Below are 25,822 nucleotides of genomic sequence, written 5' to 3'. Positions count from 1 at the left end.
CCTCCCCCCCGCCCCCGCCGAACAACACTTGTAAGGACAGCAGGAGGGAGAGAGACGAGGGGTGGGCGAGGCGGCACGCACCCACCGGGACGGCAGAGCCAAGGTGCTGGGCAAGCTGCAAGCTCGCTGCCCTCGGCCGCACACCCCGCGCGGTCACAGAGGATACTCGCCTGGCTGCAGAGCTGAACGACTCTCCAGCCCTGCAGCCAACAGGCTCGCGCACAGCGGCGGCCCGCGCGCCCAGGTGAGGTCCCGGGACCGCCACGCGGCCAGTGCGCGTGCGCGCAGGTGAAGGCCCCGCCCCCGGGCTCGGCCACCTGCCCGGGACTCCGGCGGTGGATTGCTGCCCCCGTCGCGCCGGGGCGGGAACACGGAAGCGGACCATGGAAGATACGTCGGGGACTAGCGAGCCCCGGGCCCGGCCGAGAGAGCGGGACCCAGCCCGGCACCCCCGCGCGGACAGAGACCGACACCCGGAGCGGCAGCGGGACAGACCCGGGGACCGGCGCGGGGAGAGAAGCGGAGGCGGGCGGAGGGACGGGGACCGGGACGTGGGGAGGGACCGAGACTCCCGACAGGACAGACACGCGGCCGGGGCCCACCGCTCTGGTGAACAAAGAGTTTGGGAAAAGTCCCGCCAAAGCCGGACGCGGGACGGACACCGAAGGCCGACCTGGGACGCAGCCCCGCCCCCCTGGCCCGCGCCTTGGGAAACCCCGCAGCCGCCGCCCCAGAGGAAGGAGGGCCTCGAGCGCCGGGGCCCGGAAAGGTGAGGTGGGCTGCAGGGGCGCGGACCTGGGCGCCGGGGCAGCCCGGGGCAGAGGCCATCCCGAGTCCCGCCCCCCACCCCGGTTACTGTCCTCGAAGACAGTGCCATTCCCCCTTTTTGCTCCCTGAGAGGTGACCTGGGAAGGAATAAATTAGGGTGCACCCACTTCTTGACCCGTACCCGATTAACAAAGCAGAAACCACACCTGTTAGCGGTGGGGCGCGGCCGGAGGACCAGGTAAGGACTTCAGGGCTGGAAAGGGAAAGGGTGGAAGGAGCTTAGGGAAGGGGGTTAACCTGAGGCTCCTCCCTGACCTCCTCACCACGTGGTCGCAGGACTACCACCTTGGGGCTTCAGACCCTTGTCCTGTGTTCCAAAAACAGCCCTCCCCAAAGTCCTGTTCCCTGGACACTGGGGCCTAATCTAGTCAGCCCAACAGAGTTAATAGCTTAACCTGAACCCCTTCCAGGGGTATACGCATTTCAAAACAGAGAGCTGGGAGAAGATACACTTTTATCAAATAACTAAATCTACCTAAAACAGCCCACTGAAGGGCTGAGATTTCATCCTGCTTTGCTAGTGAGGGCTTCCTGGGCAGCCTCATTCCAATCCCACGGTTGTTTCACACCCTACCCCCATGAATGACCGAAGTTCGCCGCCCCAGCCTTGTAGAACACAGAGAATTCACAAGGCCTCGTGAGGTGATGTTCTGGAAGACCTTGCGAGCTGTGAGAGGGTGAGGTCAGAAGGGAGGAGAGGAAGTGAACCTAGACCCCACACCCGCTCCAGGAAGTTGGTCTTTTTTCCACCAAACATGCCATCCAACTGCACAAATATTACTGAATGCCTAGGTCATGTGCCAGACCAACAAGGAGACAGGCACTGCCATGACGACTGCCTACTAGTTTTTGACACCTGTCTTCTTCTCTAAGGAGGAGTCAAGCTCTCTGCTTGGGACCTGGAGGCTTAAGCTCTGACTTGGGTCCTGTTGTGTCCACACAGTGGGAAAACCACTATCCTGAGTTTATGTTACATTATCTAAAACCAACTAGCCGAACTATGAGGAAGGGTGTGCCCAGATATGGTCTAGTGCTATTGTTTCCCTGACTGAATCCCATTGCATTGCAACTGCATGACCTGGGGGAAACCAGAACTGCCTTTCAGGCTTCCTGATAACGCAGTATCCTAGTCCTCCCACCCCCACTATCCCCAGCCCCAGTGGCCCCAACACAAGTGAAAGGAATGCTTTTGTTTTGCGCACAGCCAGTTGGTAGTTTGAAAGCAAAGGGCAATTTATTTCTGTCTGTCCTCCACCGGACAAGCCTTTACTGGGTGGAGTGGGGGGGCTACATTATGAATGGATGAGATCTACTCACAGTGGCCACAGCCTGGTAGGAGAGTGACAAGTAAGTGGGCCAGGGCAGCCCAGAGTGAAATGTGCTGCTGCAGGGGAAACATTCAGAGAAAACAGAGCTGGGCCCCTCCTTGGGCTCTGGAAGTTCTTCTGAAGGAGATGACCTCCAAGCTGAGTTCTGGAAAAGGAACAGAAAGGGGGAGACTGGGAGAGGAAGATGGAAGGTGTTTCAAGTAGAGGAATAGCTTTCACAGCGACCTAGTGGCATGGGAGTGCAGGTCATCTTTTGGGGGAGTAGGGAGAGGCGGTTCCCATGGCTGGGTCTGTGAGCAGGAGACTGAGTGGAGAGAGAGGAGCAGGGACCACCTGTGCTGCAGTAGAAGTTTGAGCATTATGCACAGCCATAAGAGTTTAAGGACTTCAAACCCAAGAGATCCATGATGAGATAGATCTATGTTCTAGAAGGATCCCTAGAACCCAAAAAGTAGAATGCAGCCCCTACCATTGAATCTTGGACAAAGCCCAGAATATGCTGGATAAAGGGGGAAAGGAGCAACAGAAAGTGGCAGGACTAGCAGAGGAAGAGGGAGAGAAAGGATGTCCTAAGTTGTGTGTATTGCCCAAACACCTAGACAACTATATAGCAGATCCAGCTCTTTGCAAAGTAATGAGGGAAGGAAGAGAATGCCAGGCTGGGCATCAGAGTCCTGTGAATGCAAACGTTTTGAAGAGGGTCTGGCCCCTGCTGAACTGAGAACTGAAGCTCAGCTCCCAGGCTCCCAGCTGTGGGGTCAGGTAGGTCCCGCAGCCTGACAGCCAGCAGTGCATAGAAGTGCGGGGCGGGGTGGGGGGATATGTCACGTGGTTGGTTAGCAGAGTTGGGCCGAGTGTCTGTTTGGATGCCCTGGGGGGGTCACTAAACCAGAGAATTCTCTCGAGTGTGAAATGCTGTGACAGGTTTTCTGTTCTGCACATTCTTTAATGTCTGCATGAGGTACCCAGAGTTCTAACACTGAACAAGCTATTGAATTGGAGGCTCTCTAATGGCCATGTGTGTTTTTGGTTATAGTGAACCCACTTCAGGGCGATTCCTGCCCCTGAACCCCAGGCTTGGACGCGGGGAAGAGGAATATTACCAGTCAGAGGCTGAAGGACTCCTGGAATGCCACAAATGCAGATACTTGTGCACTGGCAGAGGTGAGCCATTGTGGAGGCAGTTTGACGGTTTATTCTCGCTGATGGTTCTGGAAGGAGTCGAGCTGGTGAAGCAAAATTTCAAGCAGAATTCCCTTTTGGGTTCCTGGTATTTTTGTTCCCATACCTGCTTTAGGTTCTCATTTTCCAAAAAAAGGAAAAGAGGTAGAAGCCCCTGAAAGGTATGGCTTGAGGTTCCATGCTTCTCTTCAAATGTGCTCTGGGTCTGCGAGGCAAGCAGCAATGCCTGCAGTTTTCCGGCTCCAGGTGGAACTGCTGCCGCCGTCTGAATGTAGAACCAGCTGTGAGCTGCCAGCTGTGGGAGGGCTAAGGGAGGGAGAGTACCTGGCGGGAGGAGCTAGTTGGCAGCTCATGCTTTAGGACGGGAGATCTGATGCCCAAGTGCTCGTCACGGCTTTTAAACTTTGTAGACCAAGACCCACAGTAAGAAACAGATTTTACATTAAGACCAGGTTGTTCACACACACACACAGCATGTTATGAAACAATACCCTATTACCTCCCGAGGGCATGGGTCATTTCTATTCTGATTCACTGAGAACAAACAAAAACAAAAAAAAACACGGTTGTTATAATCCACAGTTTGAAAAACACTCGAATAATATCATGTGGCAGCTCCAAACATGGCTCCTGGAGTTTCCATCCTAACACGAATCCTGACCTCGCCAGCAATGAAGAAAACCTGGTTTGTTAAGGTGAACCTTTGTGGCTCACATGATGTGGTGAGAAACTTCCTAGGCTGCCTATGACTAAGCGGGCAGGGGTGAGGCACTTCTAAGCCTAAGGGAGAGAAATTACGGCACTTGTACCAGACAATGTATTTTAGGATAATTACAATGATGTACATGATTATGGGATTATCCAGAACTTTCATTAATGAGCTCCAGGCAATCCAGGTACAAGAATCCTCGCTCTTATTTACATCTGTTGGCACAACTTCAGTGCTTTTGATTGTCTCAACAACTCAGGCTCAGAGGGATAGAGTAAGCTACCCAGAGTCACACAGCTGTTCAATGGAAGAGCTGGAATTTGGAACTTAGCACCTGACTCTAAGGTCGACAATGGTTAACTTGACCTTTCCTCTTTTCTTGATGATGAAAATAATTGGAATGAGCCAGAGGCTGGTTAACAGGTTTCTCTGCAGAGGTATGTTTTCTTCTGTGATTGATTTATCACAGGAGAGAGCAGGGCTTGAGGATCCTGACCAAAACACACCCTGATGTCGCTTTGATTGCTTCTATTTGGCTTTGGGCCTACGGGTTGGGTTTCTGAGTCGAGAGAGAGAGAGGATGGTTCAGCAGTCAGAAGCTAACAAATGAGAGCTTATAAAGAATTCTGGACTCACAGAGACCCACACAAATACACAATACTTGGTGTTGTGTTGAGAGAGAAACAGCCGTTAATCCCCAGGAACTTGTCTCCAGCAGGAAACACATGCCTGGAGAAAGGGCATCCGGAGATTTTCAGTGCCATCTTAGAGTAGATCTTCTGTGACTTCTTTTCCTTATCGGTGGAATCATGTCCTCCTGCAGTGGACTGGCAGATGTGGGAGGCAGCTGTAGCCCCCTCTGACTTCCTCGGGAGACCTGGAAGCTTGGGCTGGGAGTCAGCCTTAGGAAGGTCAGTGGAACACAAAGGACACTGACAGGAGAGAAGTCCCACATTTACTTTTATGAGAAATTCCCCTCAGGTACTAAAATCTTCCAGGTAAAGGTCAGATAAAAAGTACAGATGTCACGTGAACATATCAGATCATGAGGGAATCCTGTACATGTATGGGTTGTGCTCATTTATGGTTTGAAGGGACCAGTGATGTGTTACAAGTTCCCTGGGAAGAAGGTGCTTTTCCTGTCTACCTGTCCCCCTCCTTAGCTCCCCCACTCTCCTTGCCCTTTCGTTCTCTCCCTCCCCCCTAGGCCCTTCATGCTCAAGCATCATGTGTGCATTCAGCTTGCAGCTTTAATTGCACATCTCCCTGGGCTGGTTATTCTCTTTTGGTTCTGTTCAGGCTAAAACAGGAATAAGAAGCTTATGGGGGCTCTGTCCTCCCAACACAATATGAAGAAATATATAGCATGTATTTGTTCTCAAAGAGCATACCACTGGGGAAAGCCCAGGTGTCCTTCACAGGGGAATTCACTGTGGTATTCTATGCATCCTTAAAAATATGAAGTAAATTTATATGTGCTGAGGTAGAAAAAATGTCATTATATTCTTATGTGAAAAATAGGTTATATAATAATAGAGTAGGACCCTGTCCTTACCTAAAAGCAAATAAACAACAGCAAAAATTATGCATATATGGCAGAAAAGCCCAGAAGAAAAAATAATGGTAACAGTGGTTGTTTCCTAATTGGTTGGATTTTAGATAATTTTTATATAATATGTGTCTGTTGTATCTACTTTTTTTTTTGCATTAAGTATGTGTTGTTTTTGTAATTAAAGAAAACAGTAATGCTATTTGCATTTGGGGAAAAATTGAAGAGTGCCAATACTTCAGAATGTATCATTTCAATTAGAGAATGTGTGGATGTGACACAGCTTCATACATTAACCAGTGGACCCAGGTACAAAATCTACTTAAGCCAGGGAGATGCTGACAGTCTGACCCCTGAGTTAGCTGACCCACTAGAACCATTGAGGCATGTGTAATTTCCAGCTCAGAAGCACCCAGCTTTATATTATGCTGAGCACAAGAAGCCACACACAAAAGAGTACATAACTGTATGATTCTATTACATGAAATTCTAGGAAGGCAGGCTTAATTCCTAATGGCAGAAAGTGCATCTGTGGTTGCCTGGGGAGAAAAATGAGAGATTTACTACAAAGGGTTGCTAGGGAACTTTCTGAGTAGATAGAAACGTTCTATATCTTGATTATGATTGCATAACATATTCATGGTCAAAACTCACCAAGCTGTGTGGGTCATTTTGTTGTGTATAAGTTGTAGCTCGATACAGTTGATGTTAAGGAAAGCTGCCAGCTTTGGGGGAAGGTCTGGAGCTTTTTCCTTCTCTAAGGTAAAGAAGCCAAGAGCCCTGAAGGAATCTAGCCCTGGGAAAATATCACAGCCCACATTTGCTCTTTAGGGAAACTAAAGAAAACAAAGTTAAACTTTAAAACACTTACTGAGTTAAAGTCTAAGAACAATAAAAACAATTATGTTTCATTAATTCACTAAGTCCTATGGCTTTCATTACTTAATCTTATTTCTGATACACATGGTTAATATTTTGATATGTAACTTCCATGATTTTTTCCGACTTCATTATATTTTGTAAGCTCTCTTATGCTCTCAAACTTGGAGAAGTTTTCTCTTTCAAGCTGAAGATAGCCAAAAACTTACCTAAAGAGGGGATAACCACTTCTTAGTGTTTTTGGTGGGGGAGGCTGGGGCAGAGAAGGTTCTTGCCTTTCTGCTAACTGGCCTATTTGTCCCACTATCTTTCTGCGTCCCACCTGGGGCAGGCTCTTTTGAGAGGTGCTGTTTGCAGCCCAGAGTACCTCTGACATCATTTACAGAGCCCACAGTCCCCTGCTACCACCTCACGCTAATCTTGCAGCAGTGGCTACTCAGGCCTTCCAGGGGCACAGTGACAAGCCCGCTGTGGGGTGAGCTGCATGCACAAGATAAGCATCGAGGTGGAGGTCTCCCAGTACCAAGTGGCATCTCTTAAAATGGTAACACGCCCTTCTTTTGCAGCCTGCTGCCAAATGCTGGAGGTTCTCATGAACTTGCTGATCCTGGCCTGCAGCTCTGTATCTTACAATTCCACAGGGGGCTACACAGGCATCACCAGCCTGGGGGGCATTTACTACTACCAGTTCGGAGGGGCTTACAGTGGTTTCAGTGGTGCTGACGGGGAGAAAGCACAGCAGCTGGATGTCCAGTTCTACCAGCTGAAGCTGCCCACGGTCACGGCAGCAATGGCCTACAGCGGAGCCCTCATGGCCTTCTGCTGCCTCCTTGTCGCCGTGGGTGTCCTGCGGGTCCCATGGCATTGCCCCCTGTGGCTGGTGACCGAAGGCTTGTTGGACATGCTCATGGCTGGGGCATATATCCCAGCTTTGTATTTCTACTTCTACCACCTCTCCACCGCCTATGCCTCTCCCGTGTGTAAAGAGAGGGAGGCTCTGTACCACAGCAAAGGGTACAGTGGCTTCAGCTGCAGTCTCCATGGGGGAGATATAGGAGCTGGAGTCTTTGCTGCCCTGGGCATTGGGGTCTTTGCTCTGGGGGCTGTGCTGGCCATCAGGGGTTACCGAAAGGTCAGGAAGCTGAAAGAGAAGCCTGCAGAGATGCTAGAGTTTTAGGATTGTTAACTTGTCCTGCCAAACAGAAGCTATGGAAGTTACTCTGAATTACTGTCTTCCACAGCATGCTTTGTTGTGGAACTTGAAAACGCTTGAAAAGTCAGAGGCCGGCTTTGGCATCCTGGGTGAGCTCTGGGTTAGAGTGGTGTTCTCTGATGTGTAAGCCCTGGTTCTGGATCCTCTGTTGATGAGGGACTGACTAAAATTATTAAAAACATAAACAACAAAAACTGGAGCCCAAAACTCGCAAGGAGAAGATGTGCTACAGCTAAGTGCACTTCTTGATTAAACAAAGGGAGATGTCCAAGCAAACCTCAGGAGCCCTGTCTTCCACGTTCATAAAAAGGCACACAGACACATGACATTTCAGCCTGAACTTTTCTAAACACAGCTGTCATAAGCAGATTAGGCCCCAACTTTTTCTACATTGAACTCTCTGATCCTTTACTTCCTTAATCTGGATGGCAGGGTAGGGACGCCTGGAAGACCACTGTGAGGTTTATGTTGGAGGTGGGCGCGGGCTGAGGAAGGAGGAATTGGATTAATGTACTGGGTTGCATAAAAGCTATTCTCACAAGCCCCTCACAAGGGCCTTGAAAGCCCAATAGTGTTTTGTACCTCTTGTAAATGTGGCATTGTATGAATAATTAAACCCAACATCTGGAATTCAGGATCCATCCAGAATAAACGAATGTAAGCTCTTTCCCAGCACAAGAATGCTGCTTTTCGGCAAACAACTTCACGGGTTCATATTGCATGTTAAATTATGACTCATGGAACATGATGATATATTCTTGGTATAAGTGAATATGTTCTTTGCTTTATGTGAATCCAATAAAAATCCAAAGAAATATCTTAATTTGGAGGTGATGGTTCTCTTTATAATACATTTATAATATTATTCCCTTAGATACAGGCAACTTACCACATTTAAGATGAGTTCCATTTGGGTTTAGAAAAGGAGATGCATATATATGTACATGCTTCAAGTATTCTGTGAATATATAAGAAAGCATTAACAATATTTGCTTCTGGAGAGAAGGAGATTTTATGTTTCATTTTATGCATGACTTGACTGCACATGTTCTATTTTGGACAAATAAAAAATAATTTTTATTTGCTCTCCTCAGTTTTTTCACATTTTACAGTGCAAAGGCAGAAGTAATGTATAATAAAGCAGAATATTAAATGATCAGCTACAAAAGCAGCCTTACCAGAAAGACACTATTTACAATAAAAACCTCATGTCCATTGCAGTCTCCACTTTCCCTCTGGAAAGCTCTGACTTGTCCCCACCATAAACTGCTAGCTCTTGTAGTGACCCTTTTTCTTTTCTCCTGGTGTCCGTGAATCTGTGTGACTGCATGCTTGGAAATACTTGAACGTGTTTGGTGTCGAGAGCCAAACCAGGTCAGGCCTGGCTGGGACTGTGAGATTATTCAGTGGCCATATTCCTTCCATCAGTCTCCACAACAGACCATTATTCCTCTCAATTCCTGCAGCCCATGGGGTAGTTGACAAGATCTAGGTTTACTCCATTTCAGCCTAGCAGATATGTGCTTGCACAGATTATGACTCCACTGTTTTGGCAGAACATGTCCCAGAAGGAGACGTGCGGATTTCCACATCTAGTGGTGGTACAATATTTGTTTCTCTTTAGGGGTGAGATAGTAATGTGCATGCGGAAGGAAAACTGAGGCAGAGAAAGGTGTTGGGATAGCTACTCCCCTGAATAGGAATGATGTGTGGACCAGTTCACTTGCTCTGCTGCAGGGAGACAGTGGCGAGAAGCTTGCAGTGTCTGGGTGGCGAGTGGGCAGTTCTCTTCTGATGTTATTTTCAGATTGAAATTAGTGGAACATAGCTTCTCAGCTGTCGGAGCCTTTGACTGCTGTGTCTCATGGACCTCCTAGGAATTTGCGTGGGCCCAGCAGGAGATGGGATCAGCAAGCCCAGTAGCTGTTGCCTAAGTATGTTAGAGATACTGATCTGCCTGGATTATAACCGTTGGACCCCTTAGTGCATTACTGGGTTTTCCTGATTTTTTGGAAACCATGCTTTTCATAAACTCAGCCCATTTCTTCTTACATCTCTTAAGTCCCTTCCATTTTACAAACGTTACTCAGTAGCATCACCATCCACTTGTTTAACAGTTGATGATCTTCCCAGTATTCTCATGCAGTTGCTTTCATTTGGGCCTCCCCCCAACCCTGTGGGATAAGACTGGCGGCATTATCTTCATTTGTTATATGAAGTGTCTGAGGCTGAGTCACAGACAGTAAACAGTAGCAACAAGAGCTTGGCGTTCCCACTGCAGTTTGTATGCTGTTCTTATTCTCACCACGGAATCCTGACAGAATGGCGGGAGACACTGGCCCAGAAGAGGCCGGGGCCTGTGCCAGTGACGATGAAAGCTGGCATCAGACAGGAAGATACTGTCTCTTCGGCCTGTCGGTTCCCGCTGCCTGTGGCTTTTGTAGGTTCCTTGCCTGTGGGAAAGCACCAAGAGTACAGCCCAAGTATCCGTCAGTAGGATGCTGGTTGACGAGGCCGTTCCACCCACACAGTGGAGCTGGAGGCCATGGAACAAAGCGTGGACAGTGGGGGGGGCTGATCTCAAAACCACTCTTGACATAGTAAACAACAAGGCGAGACCCAGAGCCGTGTCGGCGGTGTGCTTCCTTATCAAAAAAAAAGGAACTGGGGGATAAAATGCCGATCTGAACACTTTTATTTGCAAAAGGAACACTGAAAAGTTACATTAGAAAATAATGAAAGTGGTTGGGGTAGGCAACAGGGTGGACAGAGACATGAGTGATTTCTCAGTTTGCACCTTTTTGTGGCATTTTTTAAAAACTCAATTTTGAAATAATTATAGATTCACAAAACATTACAAAAATAATAGATCCTGAGTTTCCCCAGTGGTAACTCTTGCATAACTCTAATACCATATCATAACCAGAACATCAACGATCTACAGCTTAGATTTCCCCAGTTTTACATGCACTCATGTCTGAGTGCAGTTCCGTGCACTTTTATCACATATAGATTGTGTGGGATAAGACTGGCCGTAAGACAGAACTGCTCCATCACCAGGCATGCCTACAGCTCCCCCTTTCCAGTCACACCCAGCCCTCCCCAGCCCCGTCCCCTCACAAGCGTGGATCCGCGTTCCATCTAATTTTGTCATTTTGAGACTGCTGCGTGAGTGAAATCATACAGAATATAACTGTGATTGGCCTTTTTCACTTGTAATTCCTTTGAGATCCATCCAAGTCGCTGCGTGTGTCAACAATCTGTTCCTCTGATTGTTGAGTTTTCCATGGTGTGGATGTACCAGATTGTTCAGCCATTTGCCCATGGAAGTACATTTGGGTTTCCAGTACTTGGCTATTACAAATAAAGCTACTGTGAACGTTCGTGTACACATCTCTGCGTAGACCTTAAGTTTTCATTTCTTTAGGATAAATGCTCTGGAGTACTGTTGCAGGGTCACATGGTAAGTATATGTTTAGTTTTTTGAGAAACCCAAAAAATTTTTCCAGCATGACAATTTGATTTTTGAAACATATTAAAAAACAAAAACCAAGGATGTTAATATTGAATCTGACCGTGTCCTTAAAATCAGGTCACCAGTGGTATTTCTCTAGTCTGCTCTAGAGATTTCCTGGGTGAGTGATATTGGTGTTAAATACTGAATCTCTCTCCTCCTAGGTGTGGTACAGATAGTGGAGGTGATACTGAATGGCATGGTTCTCATGTGTATCGTGGCCTCCTACTTTGTCCTTGCTGGATTCAGTGCCAGCTTTTCCAGTGGTGGCGGCTTTGGGAACAACTATTACTCACCGTTTGAGGGCATTGAGCTGCAGCAGGTTCGGCAGCTGGACCAGCAGTACACAGTCCTCCGGGCACCCCTGATATATGGCGGTGTGGTTGTTACTCTGGGGCTGGGTGTCCTCACCATGGGTGTTTTAGTCCAAGGAGCCAAGAGTCCAGCCAAACTGTCGGGGAAGTGGCTCCTCCTGGAGGCCGCCTTCAGCCTCCTAGCGGCAGTGGGCTACTGCACTGGCACTGGCACTTACCTCCACGTAGCCTTGCGGATCAACTCCACGGACACCTGCAAAACGAGAGAGAGGCTCTATGCCCGCAAGGGTCTCACCTGGATGAACTGCCAGCTGGCAGGCACAGATGGAGCGGCAGCTACCTTTGCTTGTCTTCTGGTGATTATGTACAGTGCCAGCTTCGTGCTGGCCTTGCGGAGCTACCGAGAACAGAAGCACTACAGAGACAGCCGAGAACACAGAAATCATAATGATGCACCGGAATACCTGTGGTCTAGAACACTCTGAGGTCTTCTTCTGGAACCTAAATGTCAACCCACCTCCCTTGTTTCTCTCAAAAAAAGATGGGCCCTTTAGAATCTCACAATAGACAATGGCAGTTTTCACATACTTGAATTTATAAATGCTCCCTTTGGTACTAGTGCAAAGCTAGATGATCATCTCATTTTTCTATCAGTAAGTCTTTGTTGGCTAAGAGCTTGAAAAAAATATCTCCATCTGTGCTACAAAGAACATTAGAAGTTTGGGAATATACCCTTACAGTATGGCTCTTACCAAATGGCAGGTAATAATAGTAATAGCTAAGTAGCCAGAAAAACTCTGAAAGATGAGAACTACACATCTGAGGTAGCAGGTCCAGTGTTACCCTAGAAATATCTTGCCTATTGAAACTATTGAATTCACAAAAAGAAACATGCCATTCCCCTCCACCCCTATCCCGGGGCAATTATTTTAAAGCAATTTTCATAAAATTGTTTGAATTCTAAGCAATTGCATCCTTTGTCCTGGAAGGAAACTGTTCTGCCCACATAGCACTGCACCGTGACTGCATAGGTCCCAGGCAGCCTCCGTCCATTAGAGGGAGGCTGGGTTCCTGGCACATGAGCAGAGACGCTCTGGGCATGCGTGTTCCTCCTCAGGATTCCTGCACTTAGGGCTGAGAGAATGTTTTTTGCCAGCATTCCAAGTTCGTTTTTTTGTTTCAAGTCATTCAGTTGTTGGAGTTCCTTTGCCTGAAAGTTTTCTTTTATGTAAGGCTTCCAAATAGATACAATTCATAAACTTCTTAAATTTATTTCAAAGATAAAGCAGTTAATTTTACTATACTTTTTATAAAGGCCAACTAGAAGCTTCTTCCTTTCTGCACTCCCATGCCCCACAGAATACACCTTCCTTCAAAGTAGATTGTAATCTCTCATGACCCTGAATCATTTTCATAATGTAACAGATCAGTAACACTGAATCTTTTAAAATAAAGTTCTTTCAATAATTTTAATCTAATGTTTTATAGCTGTTCTTATATATTACACCCAGTCTCAAATTTTTAATGCACTTCAGATGAAACTAGAAATACGTTACTATAAAGTATAGGGTTTTTTTTTGATAATTGTCCTCTTGCTTTTCAATAGCTAATTCTTTTTTTCATAAAATTGTTTCCTTTTTATGAGTTTAAACTATTAATACATTCAAACCAAGATTTTAGTACATTTCTAAAACTATTTCCACAATGCAATTTTGACATACATCTCAGATTCTCTGATTTATAGTTAGTAAGAAGTCAACAAACATAAGCCTGTTTCAGTATATGCCAAAATGTGTTAAAGAAAAGTTGTCATTTTCCTCTGACACGTGTGGGTCATTCTTACCGCATGTTTGGGGACTCTCCTCACTCCCCCTTCCCCACCTGCAACACCAACCAGGAATATATTACCTTTCCTCTTTCCTCTCGAATCCTTTCAACAACTAATTCTTACAGTATCTATCCCAGGCCAAGGATCAAAAATAGGCAGAAATGGGAAAATATCTAATACTTTAACAAAAACGAAAGGAAAATAATCACCTGGAAATTTACATCGCTAGGTTAAAACGCAAACACTTGTGCCATGGCAAGGTGCTTCCGCTCTCTCAGCCTCAGCCTAGAGGTGGTGGCTACAGCCCTAGTTTCTACTGAGTGGCAGACGAGGTTGGACAGCAGCAAACAGCACACAACCCATTCCTCACCTGCCCCCAAAGAATCCAACACACACACATATTCTCACCTGGCGTGTATTCCCTGAAACATGTCCCTATTAGATCTTTACCCACGTGTGGGTCTTGTGCTTGATAAAATGGGGACTTCAGCCTTTCCAATTCTGTCATCGCCCCCCAGCCCAGTTATGATATTGCTCCCAAGATTCAGCTCCTCTTGACAGACTGGAGCCCACCTATCACTGTAGTCACAACACTCCACATTCAGTTTCCTATCATTCAAATGCTTTAGCAAACCTTGTCTTACTACTACTTGTCAGGCAAGGCAGGTCAAGATTTATTACTCACATTTTACAGATGAGGTTCAAGGAGGTTAAGTGGCTTACCTAATAGTTGACATTTCAATGGCTGCTCACTAGGTGCCAGGTCCAGTACTGAGCTAAGGAAGCATTTGTTTGCATCGTCTCATTTAAGATCACAACTGCTGAGAGAAATACTATTACTTCTGTTTAACAGTTGAGAAAAACTGAGGCTTGGAGAGGTTAAGTAATTTGCCTAAAATCACATCTTTTAAGCAAAACTCAGGCACAACAAATCACACACTGGAACATGTTCTAATGTACTCTTGTGGCCTTTAGGCAAACCAGATTAATTTAATCACACCAAGCACAGAACATCACTCAAGAGAACTTCACTTCTGCCACCCTGGAATACAAAGGTGTGTCTCATGGAAATGAAGTGTCAAAGCAGATGGTAGCATTGAGCCCAGTACATGGAAGGTGCTCAATGAACAGTTGAACCAAGATTTTTAAATGTTCATTCTGCTAGAGAGGAAACCTGCAAAATGATTTCAAGGTGGCCTTCATTTGGAGTGAGAGGGCACTAATCTTGCTTGGAAGGCTAGAGAGTATGAGACACAACCAATGGGGGAGAGGGAGGGGAGGGGTAACAACAGTTTAAGAGACCTAACTAGGTTCTAAGTATTTTGTATTTTTTAATAATACAAAACCCATCACTCCATCTGAAGTTCTGACACCAAACCATCACATATAAGACACACAATGGCTGGTTTATCCACTTAGCTTGTCTGTGTTATCATTAGCTCCATGATTTAAGAGAGCTGTAGAGTGAGTTTCCTCTAGTCAGCTAATAACCTGCATGTAAATAAGAACTGTGTTCCTGTCTGTGGGATTTCTTTAAACATATAAACCAAGTCAGAATATAATGTTTCTTAATATAAAAAACCTTTATTGCTATTTCAGCCTTAAAAGGAGATAAAAAATATTTATTCTTGCTTTAACTCATAGCCTAAGAGTGTCATGGAATGTGGTTTCATTTGTTTATCTTCCTCTAAAGCAAGAAAAGTAGAAAAATCCTAAAAGTGCTTTTGGTTAAGAAAACCAATTCTATATACGTTAGAGAAAATTACAGTCTCATGCCCCAATAAAGTATTTATAAAGTAACAGGTGTTCCATTTTAAAACAAAGCCATGAAAAAGATATTCCACTTTATTTTATTTATTATTACTGTTATAATTTTTTACAAACAATAGATTTGCTGCAACATGCTCTGGCTCATATTATTGAATTAAAAAATTTAACATATTTCAAAAATATCAAAAATACACTATCATGAGTCTTAGGACTACAATACGACAATGATTGCACAAAACCGTAAGATATGAATTCACTGTCCAGATGACATCCATTGGCAACAGTGAGAGAAAAACCTATAACATCTGGGAGAAGTGCGTGAAATTTAGAATGCAAGGACTTATGTGTGACTGAATGATCACCAAATGGAGGAAACAGAGCAGGATTTGCTGTAGCTGCTTTTCTCCATCTAGGAAGTGCTTACCCTACTATGGGGCAAAGTCACTAACTGGAGAGAAAGATTAACTTGCTTCCATGACCAGGGAGGTCTGAAAGGCCCCACCCAGAGGGAAGTAAAAAAGTGACACCAGACAGTTCTATAGTGATGCTGCACACATCACTGAATGGCTTGGAGACTATTTAATAATTGGTTCATTTACTGATAACAGCCAAGTACTCCCTTATGGAGATCTCTTCATTAATAATTATTGAATAAATAGAGAAGGTGAGTCTCTGACTTCCAAATACCTGCTTTTGCTGAAGGTCTACATGGAAAGAAGAGCAACAATTGCTATTCAGTCATCAGCCAAACCTAACTGGCTCCATCTCCCGGAAAATAGCACTCACTACAAACAATTATAATAGCACCCAATGATTACCAAGCTGCTCATATTGGCTTTTTCATACACCAAGAAAATGAATTCATCAACTTATTGCACATATACACTCTACAGTAGTGTAATAAAGCCCTCGCTTGTATGAGGAGTGGGTAGTTCAATGACTCACTGGAGCTCTAGAACACACCAGCATTCAAATTTTCAAATATATTTCCAATTTATTTGAATAAAAATAAGAGTATCATGCTGCCAAGACTCGAATATTTTTTCCTTCCATGGGACTCCTGAACTGCTCCCTTGAGTAGGAGTGATGTGTCTTTCAGAAATTCTCTTAAACTTCTTTTTTAAACGGGAGGTACACACAGAGACCTGAGAATCATGCAGAGGCCAGAATCTCTGGGCTAGAGATCCATGGTTCTCTGCCCACCCAGGGACACATCCTCTGTGTAAAGTCCTGGGAAACAGATTACATTCACCTAGAGATAAATTACTCGATTTCACTACCTGATGACCTCATCAGATCACACAGGACTGTTAATGACCTTATAGGTCAAAAGAGTTCTGTATATTTTTGGTAATGGACTATGGCCTTTTTACCCTCTATTTTAATACAGAGCAATTACAGAAGGAAATGAATGAGTTACAAAAAAGAAAAATAAATTTTGGTTTAGCCTATATTAAAAGGTTTTCAGTACAACCCAATGTTTCTTGAAATAATCTACCGCATAAAAAGAACATTTGGGATTTCACAGTTCTGAGAAGAAAAAAAAAATACATCTACTTTTGGTAAAGTCATTTCAGAACTGGGTTTGTGGTGATTCCCCTAAGAAGGGAGACAAAGAGATGAAAGAAAACGGTTCACAGATAAAGGTCAGTTTTTAAGAGACTATATACTATTAAAGCAGTTATTCCCAAAATAAGTTTCTTTTTTAGATAACACCATTATTCTGTAATCAAAGGTTCTGCTGTCTGGGTAGGAAGATGTTTTACCTCATTCATCACTATTATCTTGACTTTTTCCTTCATTTCCCTTTTTTTCCCCCATTTTCCCATATAAAAATAAGGCAGCAACACATTATTATTCCCATCTTTCTAACAGCACCTGAACTTTGTACGACCACTATGTTCCTCACTTCAAAATCAAGACCTGAGTTCTAAAATTTTTCAGTAGCTGACCAGTAGTTTGACACAGGGAAGTCAAGTTTTCCTGGTAACTTGGGAACTCAAATTCAGATCCTTGAGGGGTTGAATGATACACAGCCACTGTAATGCCCTACTGACACATGCACAAGGGCATGGGACCTCTGAGAAGATGAAGATACATAACCATCTGTGGACAGGCCATCTGGTTTTCTATTACTGCTTTAACAAAAACTTCAAAAAACCCCACAAAGATATATGTGTATGTGTGTGTGTGTATGTGTCATATATATATATATATATATATATATATATCAACCCTATCTTTTAACATTTTGTTTCTCATGAAACAAATTAAAAATGGTTCCACTCTATTTTCTTTTTAATTGTGAAAGTATTCTAAAAAGTCAAAACACATTCCCCATCACGTAAAATCAAACAATGTCAAAATTTTGTAGAGATGAACTTTCCTAAGCAAATCTTCTAATGGCAAAGGCAAAAGACAGAAATACGGAAGGAACTGCATTTGCTAGTTAAATGGAATGTGCAAAAAATATAGTAAACCAGTTTTTCTGTGAGCTTAGGATTTTCTCAATTGTCTTCCTTTTATTAGTAATTGAGCCCAGTACTTTGAAACTATGTGAGGTGGAGAAGCAGTTCTCAGAAGAGTACTCTGTTAAACATTAAATAAATGAACTCCCAAGCTACTCCAATGTTTTAGAAAACCACCCCTCTGCTTTAGATTAAGAGAAGGAACACGTCTAATCTGCTAGCTCCATCCATCCATCTGTTCTCATTGAGCCTCAGTCTATTCAGAGTCATCTGCTATAACTCAAGGTTCCTTGCATGTGAGCAGCATCAGCCTTGGCCCTACACATTAGGAGGCTGACAGCCAACTCCGTTACACTCACGGAAAGAGGCCATTTGCCCAGTGCCTCTCTTGTGATCTGCTGGTAAATTCCTAGCAGGTGTCAGATCTGTCAAGGGGTTCTTCTCTTTTTCTAATTTTGGGGGAAGTAGTCTTAGTCCTCACTCTTTCCCCACCTTGATCCTCCAAAAAAGACCCTACTCCCCCAAGTTTCTCAGGTGCTTTCACAGTTGGGCATCCAACAGGTAAATCGATTCCCCAGGGCCCTTCCTAGTACCTCATAGAAGGCTCCAACACCCAATGATCATTCTGCCTATGGACGAAGGTGCCAGGCTGCCTCTAAGAAGATTGGCTCGAGTGCAGATTCAAAAATAAGAAGTTCACAGTCAATGAAAAGTGCTCTCATTACATTACACACACATAAATTATCTGATTGGTTCTACACTTCCAATAAACATCATTTCGATAGGCTGTATTCTCGTAGAGAAGAATGAAAAGCCATGTGACTAGTCACATCACATCCATCAGTTAGGTTGAGATATAAGGTGATTTCTCTGTCACAGAGACCCATCAGCAGCAATTAATAAAGAGAATCAATCTTCCATTATTTCCTCCACAATAATAGTCCCTTTCCTGCCCAGGCAGGCAAATTCTCAAAATTATCCTAGGAGGGAAAGGGTTAATGGCAGGTGGTAGGACTGATACAGAACAACATCTGCTTTCTTCCCAGCGACTCTGGGAATTCCAATGCAGGTTAAATGTGAAACTTAACACTGATGGTGTTTACTAACTTATCCTGAGCCAGATCCTGATACCTCTCACCATTTTTGGCTCTGAGTTCTACCCCCTCATCTATGGTTTAGAAATGTAGAGGCAAAATGCCTCTGGAAGGGTCCCCTACCCCAAACACTGCACAGCCTTCCCCTACAGTGCTGTATCAAACTCCTCCGAGAGCTCGGTCCGACCCTCTTCGTTGGGCTCAGGCTCAGGCCTGCCTTCCTGGTGTTTCATTTGCTCCTTCACTTCTTCTTCCAGGTCACGAGGTACAACAAACTGATCCTCTGGCTCCAGCTGAGTTGGGGCAGCAAAATAGCCTGTTTTCCTCTTGGGTGCTTCTGTGGCCACTTCAATGAGGTTCAGGCTATCTTCTAGGGGCACAATTGAGCCATTGGAGAGTTTCTTTCCATACAGACAGGAAGTGGAGGGAGACTTCTGTAACTCCATTTTGTCCTTGCTCACTGGCAGAAGTATGCCGCTGTTCACACTGTTCTGTCGCCGGATCCCTAAAAATAACCCTCTGGGATGTTCCTCAGGACACAGGGCAGGAGAGTTCTCTACGAGGGTGGGAGAGTTCTCCAGACCCCTTCCCCTACAGCAGTGGATGTCTACTTCTACTTCCACTTTGCTGCCATTTGTTATGACCCCCTCAACGGGCTGGTCATCATCACTGTCCAGGCCATTGTCAGACTGGTTACTAGAGAAAGTTGCACAAGAAGGCTGGCGCTGAAAAACCCCAGAGGAGGGTGTTGGATGAAGGCTGCAGCGCCTCTCTGGCCTTGGAAGCAAGCCAGCATCCAGGCCAGCGGTGCTGTGTTCATCAGAAGCAGTGGATCCCACCTCACTGCTCACCTCAGAGGTGGACATCTCACTGCCAAACTCTGAGGCAATGCCACTACTGGAGGATGGAGTGGTTGGCTTGGGTGTGTCCTTGACAATGGTGGTTGAACTGAATCCCACAGGACCTGGGAGGGTGAGTCCATTCAATTCGCAAGTGCAGCCTTCCTCACCAATGTTCAAATAAACCACCATTGCCCCCACATTGTCCTGACAACCATAGCTCTGGGCTAATGTGCACAACTTCTTGGAAGCTGCTAATGGGTCTTGCACATGACGTACTGCATTGACAGCTTCTATATATGACAAGTGTTCCCACAATGCTTTGTTTCCCAGTATCAGCAACTCATCTTGAATGGTAAGTGGAGTGGAAGAAACGTGGGGCTTAGGGAGGATCCAAGGGTGCAGGTATGTACAGCCCAGCATCCGGGTACAGCAGGTCACCCCATTCACTTTGTTGTCCTAGAGGCAAGCAGAAGGCAAACTTTGAGAAACAATGACATGCAGTTTTGTATCTTTCTAGGTCACAATGCTTAGGGCTCTACAATAAAACAGAATTGCCATGTTACATGGTTTTTCCTGGGATCTGCGTAGTTGAAGTGGACTTATAAAAATAAACATATAGAATTCTAAAAGGACAATATATCCTATGATTATTATACCAAATAGTTCAGAGGACTTAAGTTAAAGCCAATTAAAATTAAGTGACTAAAGACACCTCCATCTCAAGAGAAATTTGCTCCAATATGAAGTACCAGCCTCAGCATGTCCTTAAATAGAGAAACATTTATTAGAAGAACAATAAGCAGAACTGCCATTAATTCTCTATTGCTAGTCTTCTCAGAGAAGCCAAAACTCAGGTCACAAAAATGATTTCCCATTTAAAGGCACAGTTGGGACTGAAAAGATTCAGGTATTAAATGGCTAAGAGAATCTTTGTAGTTAAAGCATTAAATAATCTCTAGTTATGTAACCTAAAAAAGAAGTCTGAAATCTGTGGCATAATTCACCTACTCTGGAAGGATTGAACCAAGAATGAACAGCATGTCAAGTCAAAATGGATGACATTCTAAACTAAGAGGAAAAGGAAGAACCCTGTTGATAGATTGGGAATGTTAACCTGCCAGATACTTTGTTAATGATTTCTTTTCGATATAAAACCAAACAAAACCTCCAAAGTAAACAATATATTTATTTCATGGTTGCAGTCATTCTCTGGATGAAAATCCTTGCTCTCTCTGAATTTGTCACAAACTCTCAATTTATTTTCCTTACCTGTAAAATGGAAATAAAAGCACTTCTTCCGTATGGGTTTATTGTGAAGACTAAATAATGAAAGTACAGTGCTTATAATAATAGGCAAATGATAAATACTGATAACATTTATAAAAATAACTCCTACTTGTCTAGGACAGTCAAAGAAAAATCTAAATTAGAATTATCTAAATTCTGTAAAAATACAGTAACCAAACAAGCTATCTTTTATCTTTCATTTGTTCTGACTAAAAGACTTCCCCAAGACCAATGTCTCAGTCTCAGAGTTCCAGAATCTTCATAGTATCAACCTCATTATAATGGTACTTGTTTTGATTTTGTGCTTCCCTGGATGGAATCTCACATGGATAGTCCTTATATAGAATTCTGGCAGGACAGACAACCCAGAAATGGACCCACACAAATAAAGTCCACTGATCTTTGACAAAGGAGCCAATGCAGGTCCATGGAAGAAGGACAGTCTATTCCACAAAGGCTGCTGGAGCAACTGGACAGTCACGTGTGAGAAAAAGAAAAGAGTCTAGACATGGAGATTACATCTTTTGTAAGAATTAATTCAAAATAGATCACAGACCTACGTTAAAACATGAAATTCCTAGAAGATAACACAGAAGAGAATCTAGGTGACCTTGGGCTTGGCAATGAGCTTTTAAATACAACACAAAAAGCATTACCCATGGAAAAAAAAAACTGGTAAGGAGAACTTCATTAATCTTCCTAAAAACTTCTGCTCTGCAAAGATACTGTTAAAAAAATGAAAAGACAAGCCACAAACTGAGAGATATTTGCAAATCACATATCTGATAAGTACTTATATCCAAAATACACAAAGAACTCTTAAAACTCAACAATAAAGAGACAAACAAATCAGTTAAAAAAGGACAAAAGATCTGAACAGAATTCTGCTTTGCAGTAAACAATGTTCACATGTAAATGCTAAAGTCTCTTTGAAAGCAAAATGGTTTGGCTAATTTCTAAGAAAGGAGAGAAACTATATAAAAGTAGAGATACTGATGACTCACTATACAAAATACACCACCAGAGCATACTAAGCAAGCCATAAACAATATAAACAGGAAAAGTATTTTGAAACTTTGCATTTCAGAATAGAGATGTCGAACTATAGAACTTTTTCTTCTTATTCAAATAACAAACCAGATGTGTTGGAAATTAGCTGCAGGGACATTTACATTCATTTCACATGCTAGCTATATATCTAAAAGATCAAAAATTAGGATTTTTTATTTCTCATCAATTTGCTTTTGCCTTTTCTATTCATTAACTACTCATTAGATTTTCTCCTCAGATTTTCTTCATAGATTACTATGATCTGGATTGGACACAACTCACAAAACTTGCTAGGAAAAAAATGGCCTTTCACTGTCTCCATGCAGAACATCATTCTCTAGATCTGGGGAGCAGAAGTGACTGATGGGGAGCAAGACTCACCTCTGTTACAATGGCTTTCTGGCCCTTCACCCTTTGAGCCTCCTCCAGCTCCTGTTCCAGGCTGAAGACTTTAGAAAGGGGCACTGGTTTCCCACTTCGGCACAGCACTGCTTGGCATGTGCCAACATTAGCCACAGTCAAGCTAAAACTACCTGTTGGATCAGCAGTGTCAGGGCGGATGTAACAGAGGAGAGCAGAGGAGCCCAGCTTCTGGCCAGCCATTCCTAATTTCCTGTTGAGAAAGAGAAGAAAATGAAGACACGGTAGCTAGGTTTTATAAGAAAGTGGTGATCCTTCCAAGTCTGTGATTTCCTTGTGTTTCTGCCATTGACTATGTGCCAGCCTCACCCTTATCCACCTGAAGGCAGTCTCTTGCTAGAGGAGTTGAGGGTGAAGAGAGCTTTGCCTTCCACTCTTGCTGATGAGAGAAGAAATTTTACACAAGGCGTGGGGACAGGGGAGACAGCGAAGGCACATCTTCCTCTACTGCTCCTGCTTGTGTCTGATCATAGACTATGAGGACCTAATCAGTGGCTTTCAACTTGAGTGCATCAGTCACCAGGAAGGCTCGTAAAAGAAATTCCCCAGAGTTTCTGATTCTGGCCCAGCAGTCAGCATTTCTATTAGGTTTTTGGTGATGCTAAGGCTGCTGGTCCTAGAACAACACTTTGAGAACCACTCATCTAGGTTTAAGTTCCTTCTCATATTCCTCACATCCACATCGCATCCATCCCCAGCACTTGGCATAATACCAAGTACAGAGCAGATGCTATCAGAAAGTTCTGGTTTCAGATTCCAGCTCTGCCATTTACTGGTTTTAGATCCTTAGCAAGTTATTTCTCAGAAAATTTTCTGACAAAATACCTACCTCTTTGGCTTGTTTTGAAAATTAAAGATAGGAGAAATACTTGGTACAAGTGCCCTGCTCTTGTGAGACGCTTCATAAACTGAGTTCTCTTTCCCACTTTACTTTGCCAAGTCCCCAGTTCAGTTCCATTACTGAAAAATAGACTCCTTTCCCAACATTTTTGCTTTGTGTTATAATGAGAGCTAAAACCAGTTCAGGCTCCAGGCTATTCCATTTCAACCTTGACTATACAAATTTACAACCTCTCCATTATGCACATCATTTATGCAGCCCACCTGATGTGCAAGATGTTCCATTAGCTACCAAGAGATATTCAATAGTTTGGTTACATAGGATTTTTGTCCTTAGATCGCTTAGAAGATTAGTTGGTAAATCCTCAATAATAAGTATGCTGAACACATGAATCTGGTCAGTTTCATCAAACTTTTGTAGGTCATTTACTCTTTGGAGAATCTTATAAAAGCATACCATCTTCCTTCCCCCAAATGCACAAATGCATACACATACAGACACACACACACACTTGCATATGATTTCTGGGCTTTCCAGATCCTCAGCAGCTTTCAAGTTCAAAAGAGGAAACAGATGGCTCCACAGTCTCCTTCAAAAGCCAAAGTCCCCACATTCCATGCTGAGAGAGAGAGAATGGTCACAGCAGAAGGAGACAGATCTCACCTTGATCCTGCACCTCTAATTTAGACCCTGACCTTCCGGCCTAGTGAGATGTATTTTCCTAAAGCAGAACCAAGTTAGGGATTATTCGACCCATATGCTTACCTGTGAGACACCAAGAAGGTGTTTGTCATGAAAACCACGTCATGGCTTGACTGCTGCAGCTCTTCCAGAAGGACATCTGCCATGGTGCACTGCAGCAGGCGAGGGAGCTCCTCGTTGCGGTCACCATCGAACACGCCATACACAGCTCCCACCCCTTCTGCAAAGTTATCCACCGCTAGGGCTGATACACAGAGCCTGTTGCAGAGTATGAGACAAAGGAAGTTACTGGCAAAAGGATTATTCTCCTGGGAGTCTTCTTTTTAAAAAAAAGTATTATTTGAGGGTAGGGAAGAGTAATAAATCCTAATCCATACATGAAAAAGGTGTTAGATAATCAGGCAGCACCTAAAAGAATTGATATTGAAAGAAACGGGGGAATTCAGCCACATTCATGGGCAGTACATATTAGGACGGCAATGTTGCCAAAGGCTGGAAGGATGAAACCTTTTCTCTCAGTAGTAACTAAGGACGAGTTTTGTCAATGCCCTGCAGGCCAAAGACCCCAAGACGCACACCTGGGGTTGAACAGGTTGGGTGTTTTATGCCTTACAGGAAGGGAAAAAGTGCACCACAGGGCTCCGGGGTGCAAGGTAAGAGGGTGTTGGAAAGAACCTGCTAAAGGATTTGGGCTTTGGTTGGGTCCTTCTGGGGAGGGTCTAACAACATGGGGAATCATACTAGATTGCATGCTGTCAGAAAGTGGGGCCACGCTGTGGTTGAGTATCTCAACATCTTATTTACAAGGAAAGAAGATTAATATAAGGATAAACATGTAATTGGAAAAAAAAGTATCAGTCACCCATTATGGCCACGAGAGTGGGTGTTTGGTATTTTGTGGACCTTGTTTTTGTCTCCCTGGCTCATGGTTTCAGAGGGGCCTTATTGGATGGCGTCACGCTTTGATTTATGTCCAACAGAACAACATGGCCTAGCTTTCAGCATAAGCTCAGTTCAGACATCAGGGTCTGCCTTTTTTCTCTCTCTCCATGGCCAAAATACTCACTTATTTCTCTGCCCTGCCATTTCAGCCAGTCCATGGCTCCAGAAAGTTGATGTACCTGTAGAATCGGTGGTTGGCAAAGGTTTCTGATCAATTTTCAGGGTTGTGATATGGCTGTGGAAGTTGAGGAAGGGAAGATCAAACCATACATGTGTTTGTATTTTACAGAGACAGTCCCAACAACAGTATGTGTTTTTATAAACTAATCTGTTGACAGAACAAGACATATTCTCACTAGTGTCCTGACCCACCAGCCGAGGAGTAGGAAAGAGGAAGGAGGAAGAAATAGGGGCCATATAGTGTTACAATTGATGCCATTCATTTCAATGAAAAACTAAACACAATAAAGATTTCTAAATTTTAGCTAACTGTCTACTTATTTTAAGTATTCTGATATATGAATGAAGTCTTGATACAATGAATGAGCTTGTACCATCTCTTAGATATTGTAATGTGATCTGGGCCACCTGAAATATCTATGTAAAAATAATCAGTGTGGCTGAGCAGTAGCCATGATGCTGAATTCTAATATAAATGGGCTGCCTACTGGATAGAAAGAAGATCCATCTATAATCAAATGAAGGAAGAGAACTGAGGGGCTTTATGGCCTAATTCATTTTATTCCTTTAATTAACTGAGCAAGATCTCCACAGACCTTAAGACCACCCACACATGGCTGGTGGGACTAAGAGCACATGTGGATTCAATTTCAAAATTTTTCCTACCTAAATGTGTCTAGCGTCTTGTGTTCCAGAACCAGATTTGTATTTCCAGTTAGGTCAAGATCTTGTAAAGTAGCAGGCAGAGCCTCTGGAATCAAGATTTCGGTCAAGTCATTGCAACTCAGGTCTACAAACTGAGAGGAAAATGAAGAAATCAAAGAAAACACATCACAGAGAGTTAATTCTTAACTCCCTGATGCTCAATCTGCTACCATACCC

At 43.9% G+C, this 25,822-nt stretch overlaps 2 protein-coding genes across 5 annotated transcripts in view; one reads left to right on the top strand and one right to left on the bottom strand.

Moving 5' to 3' along the window:
* Nucleotides 1-239: 239 nt before the first annotated feature.
* Nucleotides 240-13,019, top strand: MARVELD3 (MARVEL domain containing 3). Of its 2 annotated transcripts, none has more exons than XM_036926931.2 (3): nucleotides 240-769; nucleotides 3,193-3,320; nucleotides 11,367-13,019. In XM_036926931.2, exons 1-3 carry the CDS (start codon nucleotides 384-386, stop codon nucleotides 11,999-12,001), a joined length of 1,149 nt encoding a protein of 382 aa, XP_036782826.2. In that variant the 5' UTR covers nucleotides 240-383; the 3' UTR covers nucleotides 12,002-13,019. The 2 variants fall into 2 exon arrangements, with proteins under 2 accessions (XP_036782826.2, XP_036782827.2); XM_036926932.2 differs by lacking the exon at nucleotides 11,367-13,019 and adding an exon at nucleotides 7,042-11,325 and having other exon boundaries at nucleotides 242-769.
* A 2,156-nt stretch (nucleotides 13,020-15,175) lies between these two features.
* The window catches only part of PHLPP2 (PH domain and leucine rich repeat protein phosphatase 2), a 68,259-nt gene continuing 57,612 nt past the window's right edge, over nucleotides 15,176-25,822 (bottom strand). For all 3 annotated transcript variants that reach the window (XM_057493379.1, XM_036926927.2, XM_036926926.2), the window contains exons 15-19: nucleotides 25,607-25,737; nucleotides 24,885-24,995; nucleotides 23,882-24,076; nucleotides 22,237-22,468; nucleotides 15,176-19,974 (exon numbers count right to left, since the gene is read on the bottom strand). In XM_057493379.1, coding sequence (XP_057349362.1) covers nucleotides 18,823-19,974; nucleotides 22,237-22,468; nucleotides 23,882-24,076; nucleotides 24,885-24,995; nucleotides 25,607-25,737 — 1,821 coding nt within the window. In that variant the 3' untranslated portion in view covers nucleotides 15,176-18,822. The remainder of the gene's footprint in view (nucleotides 19,975-22,236; nucleotides 22,469-23,881; nucleotides 24,077-24,884; nucleotides 24,996-25,606; nucleotides 25,738-25,822) is intronic.

This window comes from Manis pentadactyla, chromosome 15 (assembly GCF_030020395.1).
Source record: "Manis pentadactyla isolate mManPen7 chromosome 15, mManPen7.hap1, whole genome shotgun sequence".
NCBI classification, from domain to species: domain Eukaryota; kingdom Metazoa; phylum Chordata; class Mammalia; order Pholidota; family Manidae; genus Manis; species Manis pentadactyla.
This window is presented reverse-complemented; position numbering and strand designations above follow the sequence as displayed.